This window comes from Melospiza melodia, chromosome 5, assembly GCF_035770615.1.
Source record: "Melospiza melodia melodia isolate bMelMel2 chromosome 5, bMelMel2.pri, whole genome shotgun sequence".
NCBI classification, from domain to species: domain Eukaryota; kingdom Metazoa; phylum Chordata; class Aves; order Passeriformes; family Passerellidae; genus Melospiza; species Melospiza melodia.
Window position 1 is genome coordinate 33,943,647 of NC_086198.1, and position 15,424 is coordinate 33,959,070.

General features: G+C 41.6%; 1 protein-coding gene across 3 annotated transcripts; it reads left to right on the forward strand.

The window, feature by feature from the left end:
• Window positions 1-796: 796 nt before the first annotated feature.
• On the forward strand, window positions 797-11,253 carry ZNF330 (zinc finger protein 330). Of its 3 annotated transcripts, none has more exons than XM_063156981.1 (10): window positions 797-847; window positions 3,523-3,649; window positions 3,910-3,929; window positions 4,055-4,125; window positions 4,608-4,687; window positions 5,989-6,115; window positions 6,854-6,958; window positions 8,953-8,999; window positions 10,076-10,193; window positions 10,542-11,253. In XM_063156981.1, the coding sequence occupies exons 2-10, from the start codon at window positions 3,530-3,532 to the stop codon at window positions 10,817-10,819; spliced, it is 966 nt and encodes a 321-aa protein (XP_063013051.1). In that variant the 5' UTR covers window positions 797-847; window positions 3,523-3,529; the 3' UTR covers window positions 10,820-11,253. The 3 variants fall into 3 exon arrangements, with proteins under 3 accessions (XP_063013051.1, XP_063013052.1, XP_063013050.1); XM_063156982.1 differs by lacking the exon at window positions 797-847 and adding an exon at window positions 1,445-1,677; XM_063156980.1 differs by lacking the exon at window positions 797-847 and having other exon boundaries at window positions 3,503-3,649.
• The last annotated feature ends 4,171 nt before the right edge of the window (window positions 11,254-15,424 follow it).

Below are 15,424 nucleotides of genomic sequence, written 5' to 3' on the forward strand. Positions count from 1 at the left end.
AGTTTTCCCTCCAACTGCACACCGATAGTTGAGGGTTACAAGTATTTATAGGGGTACTCATCAGCTTTCTCAGAATTTCTATTCCCAATTTTTACATCACAATTCTATACACTATTTTGATTTAGTTTTTCTCAGGATGTATCTCAAAGGAGCATCCTCAGATGGTGACGGTCCAGTTTCCGAAAGAAGAAAGACAAATCCCATCTAGTGGGGTCCAGCTCCCCAGATGTGTGTCCCCCTTTAAATTGCAGAGACTATAAATCTCATAACAGTGATGTCCAGCTTCCCTTGGTCGAAACTATAAATTCTTGAGTTGATGTTCATCTTCCTTTCTCAAGCTGTTTTCCTCTGCTTCAATAAGGAGTGCGATAAGCATATTTCCTTTATATAATTCCAAAGCTATAGTTTCAAGGATGCAAGCAATATTCTAAAATTATACCTCAAAAGGTTATTATTGCAGAACTCTTTAAGGATTAACTACAAGCAAAGAGCAACATCCTTAACGCTTTAATTCCAATGCTCCTAAATCAACCAGGGTTAATTGCAAATAAAAGATAAATTCAAAGGCCTTTTCCCATGCTTTACTTTCCTCAGTTATTATTAGAATTGGCAACTGTCCCATTGTTGGTCTCCAAACATATCACAATCACAAATACACACTGTGAAAAATGCATGTATTATATGACTGGCTTTTCGCGGATATTAAAATGAACGATATATGTGTTGTGTTAGAAAGGGGAGAGGGGCAGGCCGCTGCTCAGAACGTTCCCGCCGGGCGGCGCGGGCCGGGCGGGCAGAGCACCGCGGCGCACCGCCGCTTCCGGCTTCCGCGCGGCCGCCGAGCCAGGTTGGAGCGGGGCGGGGGCGGGAATGGGAACGGCAATGGGAATGGGAATGGAGGGGGCAGGCCCGGGCCCGGGGCGCTGAAGGGCGATGGTGCCTCAGAGGGGCCGGGCTAGAGGCGCTGAGGGTCTCGGTTCCGGGCCCTTACGGCTTCCGTGCCCGAGCAAGCGAAGCGGTGTCCGGCTCCCCCGTAACCCAGTGCCGGGGAGCGCGGAGCGCGGCGGTCCGGGTCGGCAGCGGGATGCGGCAGGGTCGGGCACCCGAGCACCGAGGATGAGGGAAAGTGCTAAGGGCTGAGCACCGGCAGGGTCGGGGCAGCCGAGCACCGAGGATGAGGGAAAGCGCTAAGGGCTGAGCACCGGCAGGGTCGGGGCAGCCGAGTATCGAGGATGAGGGAAAGCGCTAAAGCTGAGCACGGGCAGTGCCCACGGCAAGAGCAGCCCCCACAGCTTCACCCACAGCCTCGGAGCGGGTCTGGCCCGGCTCCCGGCGGTGCCAGGGCCGGTCCTGAGGAGGCAGCCGGGCAGGGGGCACCTGAGGAAAGCCCCGCACACCTGGGCACCGACAGCACAGCAGCCACCGGGGCTGCGGGCCCACAGCTTTTAGCCACCTTCCTTTTAAAAGGTGGAGTAAGTCATGGTACCTGGAAAATAATTTTTGCGTTATTAGGACGTTCAGTTCATGATCCTTTTAAGTATGAAGTGCTGTTAATACAATTGTTTCCCTCAGTGAGCAGCCCGTCCCAGCTGTTCCCCGTGTCTGTGACAGCAGGGTGGGCACTGTTCCACCAGACAATGAGGCAAGGCACAGACGATGCAGGAACCTGCAGTTCAGGTGCAGTCAGGGTGTGTCTTTGCAACCTCACCAGGGACAAGAACCCGTGACTTCACCAGAACTTGGATGCTGGACATTGTTAATGCACCTCACAGCCCAACCACCATTCTTTGGAGGTGTGGTGGGAAATCCATAGTCTTTGCCCCTGGTTGCCTTAGCAAATAATGCAGCAGGAGAGTAACAGGAGGTGAAAATTTACAGGGGGGAACACAGTGCTGGCAACCCAACTCTCACATACCGCATTTTACCCTTTGAACTATTCACCCCATTCCTGCATAGCCTCCCGATATCTGAGCTCTGCTCCTTGTGCCACAGCATCAGCCATTGAGCAGGAGAGCCATGCTTACTCCCACGGCTGCTGCTGTGACCCAGGCACAGCATTTCACTCTGAGGAGGAAGCTTCAAATGGTGAAACAGCCTTTGTGTAGAATGCTTCCCATGCAGGAGCTCCAGTGCTCTGCAGGGCAGCACAGTTGTACCCTCTGGGGCTGAGGGGGGAACCAGGCATGGACCTACAACCTCTTATTTTAGATCCTTCAGATGCACTTTTCTCTCCCTCAGGGATGTGGGCTGCAGACAGAATCCACTGGGTCTTTCCTGCCTGAGCATTTGGTAACAGTGTGCCAAAAGTGAAGGTAGAACACTCTGCAGAGGCATTTGAATACTAATTAGTGATTTCAAAAGGTGATACTCTGCTTTGAAAGGAATTGAAGGTAGACAGGGTTTATGCTGTAATAATTTTTGGAATCATAGCATTACCAAGCTCTAGTCCAAAAATTACAAATACAGTAAATTTCTTTAAAAATTTGATCCCAGGACAAAGACAACAAACGACCTAAATGAAAGCTCAGAGGAAAAGAGTGATAAGAATATTGATCTACAGCATGTTGTTATTATTGCATGGTGTTTGAAAGCATTGATTCACTCAACAGCTTTGCTAAAGGGACCTGACATTGCAGTTCTGCTGTCACTTAGTTCAGTGCAACTTTCTGAAAACTGCCATCTGAAATTTCCCATAGCCTGTGTCCTCAGGAGGCACTAGGGCAGTGCTTTTCATGAAAACAGTTTGTCATTTTGGTGCTTTCCATTATGAGGGAATGTGAAGAAGTCAAGGTATAAATACTAACCATTAGATTCTGTCATTAAATCAGCATTTGAGTGGTTTGGAAATTAGTGTGGAGCCTGAAATAGGACTCCCAGTGTCAGAAATGTCACACTCTAGAAAAATGACAGTTGCCAGCAGGCAGCACAGCAATATAATTTTGACTACAAAATATGACACTAATACAATTTAAACATAGTGCAAAATGCAACAGTGCAGGAAAACTGATTTATGTGTGCTATCAAAAGCAAATTTTAGTATCTGATCAGGGCAATATATTTCTATGTTCAGGAAAGTTAGGATTCTTTGGTTTATAAGACCTTTTGAATGAAGATACTAATTTTTCTTCCAAGTTGAAGCTGCTAGAATTGACTGCCTGTTGATGCTGCAGCTGTCCTTACAGTTGCTTATTAAACGGGCAAGGCAAGCCAATAAACCTGCAGATAGTAATGGTTTCATTTTTCAAGGCAAAACCCTTCAAAGAGAGTTAAACACGAAGTTCAGGCTAGCAAAGTTTTCTAGATCACAAGATTCTTTGTGGTTCATCACATGGCTCTTCCTTGTGGATTGTCCCCTTATTCTGCATTTCAGAAGAAACTTTCAGGCAAGGAGGTGAATGGAGATGAAGCACAGTTAATGCAGGAACTGTCTAATCCAGGTTTAGTGCTGAATGTGTCATGTGTGTCCATGTATGTACTTACATGTTTTATGTAAGTACAGAAAATGTGTTTTTCCCCCCACAGAGTAAACATGCCTAAAAAGAAGACGGGTGCTCGTAAGAAAGCCGAGAACCGTCGGGAGCGTGAGAAGCAGATCAGGGCTTCACGAGCCAACATAGACCTGGCCAAACACCCTTGCAATGCTTCAATGGTAAAGTGACCTCAAGTATTCTTTATTAAAGTACCTAATTTTTGATTGTGTAAACCCAGTGATAACACCTTGAATGCATTTAATGCCACTAGAATGTCATTCTTCCTGCTATCCTTCCTATTTAAGGTTACCTTTGCACCAGACAGAGTATTGATTAAAAGGTTTGGATCCTAATTGTAACTCCCTGTGGAGGTCTGTAAATTTTATATATTTTTCCTAGTATGAAAATAATTAACCAGTGTTTTATTTTTTCTTTTTAGGAATGTGATAAGTGCCAAAGGTAAGAATTTTTACCCTTCTAAAACCAATAGTTTAGTATTTGTTTCAGACATTTTACAGTTATTTTTAATGCTTTCTTTTAAAGTGTAATACTTTATTTTTGTTTTTTCACCTCCATGTGCCTAGACGACAGAAGAATAGAGCTTTTTGTTACTTCTGTAATTCTGTTCAGAAATTGCCCATTTGTGCACAATGTGGTGAGTAGAAGTGATGAATGAAAACAATCTGTCCTCAGTCCTGTTTGTGATGTTAAACTCTCAGCATCTATGTTACAGTAGCTTTATCTTAAAGTACCCCTGTGATGTGGAGCAGGTTCTTGTGAATCTGCTGTGAATATCCACCTTGGGAATTGATCTTCTTTGATCAGTATATATGCCTCTAATATGCCTCTAACCCCCAGAGGTTTGCAAGCCTGGATCATGGCTTGTCTTCTTTGGAAACAATTGTCTCACTTCCTTTTAGGTTTGAGAAATCTGACTGTTTCCATAGATTGACCATGTGGAGCATTGTTTCATAACAGCAGCAAAACTACAAAAGCTCTGACTGCTAGCAAGGCAATAAATACTGTTTTTTTAAGGGATTATATAATTTCTGATCAATATCAATTAAAGCATCAATATATTATTATTTTATTTTTACATAGTTTTCTTATGGTTGCTTGCCTTTTTATTTTAAACAGGAAAAACCAAATGCATGATGAAGTCTTCTGACTGTGTTATAAAACATGCTGGTGTGTACAGTACTGGACTAGCTATGGTGGTATGTATACAAAATTACAGCCCTCTTTGCACTATGAGAATATTCTGTGCAAATCTTCTGGAAAAATGATAAAACAGATTTGTGGGATGATAGCATGTACCATGGCAAATTTGGTTTTTTCCTTGCTTTTCTGTAACAAGCAGATTTTTCCCTTATACTGAAACCCCCAAATTTTGAAGTTTTAGATTCAACTCCTGCAGACTCCAGCACATGTCCTGGATGCTAATGGATCTGTGTTGGTGGCAGGCCCTAAGCACATGCACGAGGAGCACTGGACCTTACATGCACCACAGACAATTCCCAGCCTTCATTAAAATGTAGGATTATTCTGCAGAAACCTGCAGACTTTTGTTGCTGTTGTCTTAGTACTGCAGAGATTGTGAGTAACACAGAGAGGAATCTGTTCCACTGGAGGGCAATTTTAATGAACAAATCCCCTCTTTCTGGGCTCTTAATCAGAGATAATCATAGCTTCAGGCCTTTGAAAGTTTGTTCTTAGAAGGACAAGTTAGTTTCTGGAAAGCAAGGTGTGAGTGTCACAGCCTCTGGATTAATGATCTAACCCTCTGTCCTGTTGCTGCCTGCAGCTGGCCATCCGCTGTTCTCAGTAACACAGCCAGCCTTTACATGCTGGTGTTATCCCATGCACTCACTGATGCAGGAGTGAACACATCACCACTTAAATTTGGATTCACCATTGTTTTCTTAGCTTTGTGTGCATGTAATGCACATAGTAATCAGTTACCTATGGGCTGAGAGGCTTCTTAAATGCTACAGTTAAGGATAGCTGAAGCAGAGATCTTACAATTTAATCAAAATAAAAGCTAAATAGTCTAACTTACTTCTAATGACTTATTTGTTCTTTGCTCTCTGCAGAGCTCTAATATAGTAGAGTTTAAAATCCAAGTGAATGATTTCAGCTTTAAGAGTCTAAAGGCATTTTTCAGGTCTTTGAAATTTCATTTTTGCCAGAACATTGTTATTGTTTATGGATCCCAGGTTTCAACTGGAGGACACAATTTTCCATGTGCCAAGTGTGTGATAAGAAATGTAAAAACCAGGACTGAGATAGGGAACCAAATTATTTTGCATCATATGTAATCCTGCAGAAATGAATAACAAACAAACATGAACTGTGGAGCAGCTTGGTCGGAGCACTCGGAAAACAGGTTTGGTTCAATATCTCACTCAGCCAAAGTGAGCCCATGGAGAGAAGGGATACCAGGATACATTGAGGATTATGGGGTAAGTCTCTGTTGGTGTTGCAGAAGTGCTGAGGTGGTATCTCGCTGTGATTGCAGGGTGCAATCTGTGATTTCTGTGAAGCCTGGGTGTGTCACGGGAGGAAGTGTCTCAGCACCCACGCGTGCATGTGCCCCCTGGCAGATGCAGAATGCGTTGAGTGTGAAAGAAGTGTCTGGGACCATGGTAGGTTGCTCACATTTAAAAATAAGAACATATACATTACACTGCTTTCCTTGCATTGCTTAAGTGAGTGCACCTGTATTCTTTATATAGCCTTTTTAGTCTTCATTAAATTAGTCCTTGCAGTATGTTTGTTCAAAGCAAGGATTCTCCCCGTTTTAAAAATAGTCATTTTACAGTGGGGAAAGTAAATTACCTGCTCAAGAACATACAGTGCTCAATTCAGGGATGGTTACGTAATCTAAATTATGATGGTTTTATCAGCTTAATTATTCACATAATTAAGCACTGCATCAAATTGCCAACACAGGTTTCTGCCATTCTTACTCCATTCTACTGCACTAGCACTGGTATTTGGATTTCCAGTTGCTTAGGAAACCATACTGATCTCCTTTTCTGAATCTTTTAAAGTGTTTATTTCAAGTGTGTATCAGAGCTGAGCAGAGAAGATTGGATGAGAGTGTGATCTGATTTTAAAAAAATAGTTTATGCTACAGTCAAATTAAAATGAAGAAAAGTACTAGAAGTAATGCTTGCTTAATAGTTATACTGTCTTATATTGTAGGATAGGAGGTATTTTTCATTGTAAAAATGGATAGCAGTGTCTAATTTAGGATCTTGAAGCATTTGTCAGAGAAGGGAGAACTGGTCTTCAGTCAAAACTACGTCCTAAATTGTTTGCAGAGCAGGACTTGATGCCTCTGTCCATTGTTGATTATTTTGCCTTGATAAATCTTTCAGGAGGCAGAATATTCGCCTGCTCTTTTTGCCATGATTTCCTCTGTGAAGATGATCAGTTTGAACATCAAGCCAGCTGCCAAGTTCTGGAAGCAGAGACATTTAAATGTAAGTTAGTTATTCATAATCCCTTTCACCACAGCAAAGGGATTATGTTTCCTCTGTGCTTCAGAATACTCTTTGTTTCCTCTGTGCTCCAGAATACTCTCCATCACCTTTCCCAAGTAGATTTTGCCACCCCTGGAGGGAAGGGCCTGTTTTCTATGTACTGGCTTTTGGTATCCAGACTGTTATCCAGACTGGAACTTGTTTCTCTTTCATGGCCCTTCCTCCATGCCAGAGCATACCTGGCAGTTGTTTTCCTGCCAGGCTCTTACAGGACAGAACTGCTGTTTGTAAGAGGACATGATGGCCATGCCCGACACTGCTCACCCATTACTCATCTCTGGCTGAAACAAGGTGTCTTCAAGGCAAGTTAAAAAAAAGAACAACAATAAAACAAAACAAGCCAAGACTTTGCATATTTGAAATAACTAAATTTTTCTAGCAGCATTTCTTGTCTACCCACCATTAAATAGGATTGGATTTATTGCAACACAAGCATTTGTTTGTCTTCCCAAAACTTACATGCATGTATCTTGACTATTGCAACATTTTCAATTCTTAGTGTAGAAATTGCAGGTATCTTTATCATAATGCTGTTTTCCTTTGAACTGACTAATCTCTTGTCCTAATTGATTTCTCCTGGTCCAGAATATTTGGGATTTCAGTATTTTAATCAGTGTCTTTAGACATCTCTTATCTTCTTTTCATCTTCCATACTTCTGTTCCTAGCCAGCTATTTTTTGAGCCTTGCTTAGCTTCTCTTGATGTATTCTGCCAGAATTCCCTAGATTTATTCTGCCAGAATACATTTTCTTCCTGCACAGCAATATTGAGCCAGCAACAGCTGTTCCATAAGAATGTTTCTTCAGTGATTGTTGGAAGCTCTCAATTCACACATGTGGTATCACACCCTAAATAGAGGGAGAATTTTTTGAGGGTTTTCACTGTGTTTTGTGGCACAGAGCAGACTTTGTAGAGACAAGATTTTTGTCAGTGAGGTAACAAGATTATAAGACTTGTATTTTTACAGAAGACATGAACTTCAAATGTGGTTGTGCAATTGTAGTATAAATCCATTTGAGCTGTGGAAATGGTGCTGTTACTTTCCATCACTATCTGAGAGAGGTTTTTGAACCTCTCTCAGGTACTCAAAAAACAATGCATATATATTCAGCATCAGCATTTCCAGTTCCATCTTTAAACATGCCATAGCTCTAAATCCCATGTCTGTTCTGCTCATGTGGAGAACTCATAATATTTATTACTTCAGATTGAAAAACTGCTGTTGTAGGGGTTAAACAAGGAGGAAAGGAAGTACTTGCACAGAAATTGGAATGTGTTACTGTTTCTTGAGGAGTAACTATTCACCAGGCTTCATGTTCCTGCCAATTCCTGAGTGTTTGCCTTTACTGTACTCCCTCTAGTGGAATAATAAAAACAATTTGGAGCTCAAGACAAGTTAAATTTTGGCCACTGATTCTGCTCCTTACAGCTTGTGTGCCAGCTCCAGTTCTTTAACACAGGTAGATTCTCTTATGAAGTTTGTGCAGTCAAGTGCATTTCCAGAGGATATGACAGAAAATACAGAATGTAACAACTTTTCTAGGTTTGGAAGTTGGCAAGCTTAAAGTGTTCTTACATCTCTAGCACTCCTTCATATGAATGCTGTGAGAAAAGGAAAAGCAAGATGAGACCTCTAACTAAATTGGTTCTGAAACCTCAGGTTTTAAAAGTTTAGAAGCTCAAGAAATAGTTAAATGCTTCTCCCTTCTTGAAATTTCACTTTTTGTGTCAAAGTGAGGTTAAGAGTTAAGAAAATCTAGTAAAACGGTGCTGTGGGGTAAAATGACTGATTCACATTGCCAGAGTAGAGATGTGTCAGGGAATTAAAAATAAATGCCTCAATTATGGTACTGCGTACTTTTACAAGGTTTTAAAGACATGACAGGTCTGCAGTTTCCTAGCACTGAATTTGTCATTCTGCTTTTCTCCAACAGGTGTCTCCTGTAACAGGCTGGGGCAGCATTCCTGCCTGCGTTGCAAGGTAAAGACACTTGTGAGGAGCTGATTTTAGGCTTATTCTCCTTGGCCTCCAAGGCTGGTATCAGGCCTTGCCACATCTTCCTCTCCATGATTAAAAGGAAATTCATACTTTTGTATTAGTTCCTGTAGCCTGGGATCAAACCTGTGGGGGACAGAAGGTCTTATACCTGTGCTTGCCTGTTAGGCACAAGGCAGAGTGAGGTGTTCTTCGCCCAGCTCTGATTGAGTTGGGCCTGCAACGTGTTGGGGCTTTAAAAAACAACCAAGACAACAAAATAAAGCCTTGGTGGTGAACAGAATCCAAGGCTTTGGAAAATGCTTTGATCCAGTGTGGAACTGCAGCCATTAGGAAAGTTGTTCTTTTAAACAGTCAGGTGATTATCTGACTAGAAACCGCTGCATCCAAAGGAGTAATCCCCACAGCTAATCCAGTTATCCATATGAACAGGCTGATTTGTTGGCATTGGGCTTACATTTTTACACACTCAGAAGTAATTTTGTATAAAAAGTTCCACCTTCTGCACCATCAGCATTGTCCAGATTTCTCCAGGTGCTGTTTCATTGCCTGCTCTTGCTCTTCTTACCTTCCATATGTTTTCCCTGCACTCTCCCACAGCATTGGTGGCCTGTTCCAAACAGTTCCTTTTTCCAGGTATTTTCACTGCACCCTGGTGCTCAGCCTGTGAACTTCCCATCTCTAATTCTTTCCTCCAGGCTCCTGCATAGTTTTGTTCTGGCATACATCTCATTGTGTTTATTTAAGCTTGTCAGCACAAACCCAAGCTTGCCAGGCTCCTTGTGGGCAGCCCTGCAATCCAGCCCTGGATTATGTCACTATCTCTGCATGGTTATTGGCACTTGTGTTCAGCCTCTTCCCCAGAAACCCTTGAACCACACTGAACACAGAGTGCTTCCTCTGTGCACAGACCCCATGTCCACTGCAGAGAGACCTCATTAAATTGTAATGCCAGCCAGAAAACCCTGCTGCTCTTGGACACATTTTGGCTTGCTTGTTGTTGAAGAATGTGCTTCTGTGATTAAAACATTTGGCCTTTGTACTCTCCCTTCACCACACAGGCTTGTTTTTGTGACGATCACGTGCGAAGTAAGGTTTTCAAGCAGGAAAAGGGGAAAAAGCCTCCTTGCCCTAAGTGTGGCCATGAAACTCAGCAGACAAAGGATCTGAGCATGTCAAGTAAGCCAGTTTCTCTAGCTAACAAGCCATACAAGTGCCATCAGTGATTAATTTCTACCTAGGAGCACTGAGTAGCGTCTGGCTATGTTCAATTGTTTTGCACAGTTTTGCTTCATTTGTTTTGAGCAAAACTTTGTGTTTCTGAGTTCTGGAATTCAGCAGTCTCATTCACAACAATTAATTCATTCCAAGAAAATGAAAGCTTTTGTCTGGTTTGAGATTTAAGTTGTGGATAAATGAAAAATAATTGCCATTTAAACTACTCTTCAGGTAGTGAAAAAAAAGAAATGAAATGTTGGATTAGTGGATTAGATGCTCCCACTAATTTTCTTTTTTCTTTGCCTGCAGCACGTTCATTGAAATTTGGCCGACAGACTGGAGGAGAAGATGCAGATGGAGCTTCTGGTTATGATGCCTACTGGAAAAACCTTTCCTCCAGCAAGGCTGGGGAGGCAGGTGACCGTGAGGATGAATATGATGAGTATGAAGCAGAGGATGATGATGAAGATGACAATGATGAGCGAGGGAAGGATTCAGATTCTGAGGCCACGGATGTATTCAGCAATTTGAATTTAGGAAGGACCTATGCTAGTGGCTATGCACATTATGAGGAATCAGAAGATTAGGCTTAGTGTGCTGGCTTTGGAGGAGCCAAGCAATGCTTCACTGAGTTGTGTACATGCTAGTAGGATAGCTCTATCAGGTACTTAGGTATCAGAGTTAGAGAGCAAAGAATGTGGGACTTCTGCAGTAACTCCAAAGGACACTTTTCCTGTAGATGAACTGATGTTAGGTTGGGGATTGGGGGGAGAAAATCAAGATATTTTTATCCCCCTAAACAACAGAATGGTTTTGTCCTTGAGTTACTGAGTATAATGGTTCAATACCATTTCCTCCTATCAACACAGGAATGTGGGAAAGCTGTAGCTGTTGCTTCCATTTGCCCATCAGAAACTAAGCTATTTTTTACAATAATTTTGTTAACTGATTTTATGCAGTGGTGGGTTGGTGACTGCATTTTTTTTTGGTCTGCACAATAAAAGTCAACTGCATTACCTAATGAACTGTCATAATTATTGATCTCCCTTGAATAGCTGGAAAGCAGGTTGTGTACAAAGTGTAAATTGACACTGAAATTACTTCCTTGTTTATGTCAGTATGGCAGATCAAGGTACTTCTTTGTGTATTTGCACATCACCTTTTCAGTATTTTTATTATTAGATATTAATTGGTGGGGCTCTATGTAGTCACTGTAAGAGCACCCCAGATAATGAAAACTTTTATGGAAGTAAAATGTTGGTATCCTCTCTGCCACAAAAATCTGTAAGGCAGTTTGCCATTAGATGAAAAGAAGACTGGTTTCTTCTGTATCTAGCTTTCAACTCTTTTCCTTGCATATGATAAAAAAACAATTAGATAGGAAACAACTGTATGTGAATTGAGAAGGTGAGAAACCATGGGGGGTTCAAAATGCTGGGTGCAAATCCTGTTCTGTGCAAGGCTGCCAGTTCAAGGCACTCTGAGCTGGGATGGTGACACCTGCAGAAGTGTTTGCAGTGTTCTGATTGGAAAGTGAACATGTTGATTGCCCATCTACAGATCTAAGTGATGGCATTTATTTTCCCTCTGTAGGGGAATGTTTTACAACAGACAGATCATGATACAAGGGCAGCCAACCTAAAGTGTTGCTTCAGCTTTGTAAATGCCATGCCTTAATGCAAGAGAGCCCTTTTTGTTATCTGTCAAATACCTGAACTGATGATACCATTACTTCCTTTTGTGGTGTTTACCCTTTCTGAACAGCTAAAGGTCATGTTTTAGCAGAGCATACCCCGTTGAGACTCATTTTTAATGATGTTAAGATTGCCAGATAAACATTTTGTAGCAAAACAGGATTGGAATACTGGTCTTGATACTTTCTTCCTAAATGCATCTCCTACCAAGAGCTGGGGCCCATCCAGGACAAAGGCAAACTGCCAGAGAGTACAATTGGTTATGGCAGCTGAGGGAGAGACTCTGCTGGAGAGAGGGGCACAGCTGGTGAGTGCATGCCTTGAGAACTGGAGAGGAAACAAGTCAGTGCACTTCTGAAAGCCAAATCCCCTTCAAACATTGAAACATCCAACATTGTGTGCAAAGGCCTATCTTAAATGATGTAGCTGAGAGATGTCTTCATTAGTCTTTGTCATAACCAAACTTGAAATAATGGAGTGGGACACCTGCCAGTTCAACACTGATTATTTATTTGTGAAATTGGCATGTGAGAGAGAATTTCTGCTCAGCTTCATGTGGTCCAAAAACTTCCACATTGAGTCCATCTGTGACTGGTCAATTCCAGCAACAATGCCAGGTTTTAAATCTTGGCTGATGTTTCAAATACAAAACACCTTTACATCAGTAGCAAGTACTATACAGAACTGAGGAAAATACATGTGGTTATCCATACATGTAAAATTATGGCTGCTTGTATGTCATTTATTAATATTAGCCACACAAAACCCCTCTTTAAGGTTCTTGGCTCTTGAATTAGATTTTTCCCCTCTGAAATCTACTGCTGTCACTGGCTGTGCCAAAGGCTGCTGACATAACAGAATTAATCACCATAATCAGGATAAAGAATTATTCATTTTCTCATTGAAGTGCCCTTGCACTGATCCTTGCTAGATCAATACTCCAGAGCTCATGTGAGCTCCTGTGGCACACTGGCAGTGAGAGTCTGGCAGGGCCTGCAGCAGATGCTCAAGGTACCTGCTGTAATTTAGCAAGGTCACTTCTCAGTGGACATTTATTTGTGCTGCTGTTCTGACCATTGCAAACGCCTGTGCTGTCAGCCTGTCTGGAAATTGGGATCAGGAATTAGCCCTGCAGTGCCTGGCCTTCCAGGGCTCAGAACAGGCAGGTTTAAGCTGCTTTAAAGTAATCTGGTGGACTCAGGCTGGAGCAGACAAACATGTCAATCTGTGGCAACACAGGCCACATAGGATGGGATGTGTCGGGTTTTCTCTGCTTATCCAGTACAGCTGAAAGCAGCTGCTCTGTTTGGGATAGGCTTGCTTTCAGAAAAAGTGCATAACTTTGGTTATCTTATCTAAGGTAAATGGAAGGAACAGGATGGAACAGAACATGAACATGTATTCTGACTTCATTGAAAAGCAGGTCAGGTACAAAATCATATTGGCTCAATTTTTCTTCATTGCTTACATTTCCTTTAGGAATACTGTCCCTGGTTAAAGGACATTTTGATTTGAGAGTGGAACAGTTCTAACATGTAACCACTGATACCCATGAGTTATGTGTTGTACTCCAGGAAGCTAAGACCTTGATAAAATCTTACACTTGAAGTTTTTTAACCTCTGTAATGATCATTTTAACAAAGCTTAAATAGGACTTGAATTAAAATCACAGCAGCATTTATTGTGCCTATAGAACCTGAAAAACAAAAAAAGCTGTGGTCACCTCTGTAAGCTCTTGCATTTCTTTATTATGGTGACAGCACCAGCTCATTATGAATTCATTGGGTGCTCCTGTAGATTTAATGCATTTTCCTTTAAACTCAGGTGTAATTTAGCACCTGTGACTGGGAGTCTTTTGATCAATCCAGTATTGCTCATTCTCTTTCCAGAAAGTGAATGGGAAGATCATTAAAATGTACTGAGCAGCTGAAAAAGTAGTAGCAGGCACGTCACAGATAGTTACAGGCCAAACTTAGAGGTGCTCAGAGTCCTCTTTGTTTAGGCAGAAAAGTGTTAGTGTGTCTTGCAAGACATTACATGCATCTCTCCAGGTCCTGATTCTATTTCCAGAGGAGCCAATGGCAAAGTTCCTATTTATCCAAGTGGAAACAATTCAATAATCTTCAGTATCTACAGTTCATCTTTAATGTCAGGAGGTGTTAAGGAACACAACATGAGCCTAAGCAGAAGTGGGGAAGATGAAGCAAAGCTTTTAACATGAGGTCAATATGTTAACCATTAGCATGAAAATATTAGTTCTAAATTTCAACAGTTGCACTGGAAAGTTCTCTCAAGACTGAAAGATGAAGCTGCTTAAAGCAGGAAGAGATCCAATTCTACAAGATGCAGAAATGTAATTAGTCATCTCCCAAAAGACTTCATGCAATTAATAAATATTTTCTAAAAGCTCAAAGCACTTAGGACATAGACAAATGTTATCATCTCTTTTTTAGGTACATAAATAGAAAACACAGTAGTTGACAAAATCACAGCCTGTCCAGTTGGCAGCAGCCCTCTGCAGCTTGGATCTTCATTCCTACCCATGAAGCTCCAGACTAAACATATTTTATGACTCTCCTTTATTAAGATTATGTGTGCTGTAATTGGCTACTACACATGGGAAATTTGAAGCAAAGCCTAGTTTTTAGCTTCCATAAGCAGTTTAGACAAAGATCAGCAAGACAATGTCAGAGATGTGAGGAATAATCCATAGAAAAGCCACTAGTTTCCCTTTGCTAAACAAACAGTAGGTTCACAAGCCTGTACTTCAATATGGAACGGGGAGAAAATAAATTGCATTTCTGTGTCTCACCAAATTAAGCTACTACAGATAAACACATTTGCTAAGAAACAACTGCTCAGCATGAGAAAACCTATTGTAGCTATCCCAATTGTAGCTCCTACTATTTTCTCACACTAAAGTATGCTAAAGTGTTTGTTGCATTATTTTAAACCTCACTTCTACAGACTGTGATTCTCCCAAAGTGTTTCCCAGCTTAAATGGAATTTGAAATTCACTTTGGTTTCCTTCTGAAATGAGAAATACTGAGTGCCTCAGGGCCCAAGTAATGTTTTAACTTCATCTTGATGCTACATCACATCTATTGTAGATTTTCACATTACAAAAACACTAATTAAAAAAAAGAATTATTAGAGTGTAAAAATGCCAATCCCCCCACAAGTTCCTTAACTGATAATACAAGTATTTTACTACTATAATTGCCTGTTGCTGTTCCTACTGTTTTATTTTTGGCATAGAGTAAGAGGTTGATTATTTTGAAAGCGAATCCCTGCTAGTCAGGGTCACAAACCCTTGGGCTGCCTCCTGTCTGATTTAAACTCAGCCCCTTGTTTTGATGGCAGAGGCAGGGATGGGCTTTTTTTTGCCAAAGCACTCACAGTTCCTGAGGAGCACTGTGCAATTCCTTACCAGGCATTTCGCACATACAACCAGTGCTGCCAGATTTGGAACATTAAAATAATTCGGAAGTTAGACAA

Bases quoted from the DNA above. Each gene is read 5' to 3' on its own strand.
- ZNF330 (XM_063156980.1), top strand. From the start codon at position 3,503: ATGTGTTTTTCCCCCCACAGAGTAAACATGCCTAAAAAGAAGACGGGT. The intron at 3,650-3,909 runs GTAAAGTGACCT...TTTTCTTTTTAG, and splicing joins ACCCTTGCAATGCTTCAATG to GAATGTGATAAGTGCCAAAG. The intron at 4,688-5,988 runs GTATGTATACAA...CTGTGATTGCAG, and splicing joins GTACTGGACTAGCTATGGTG to GGTGCAATCTGTGATTTCTG.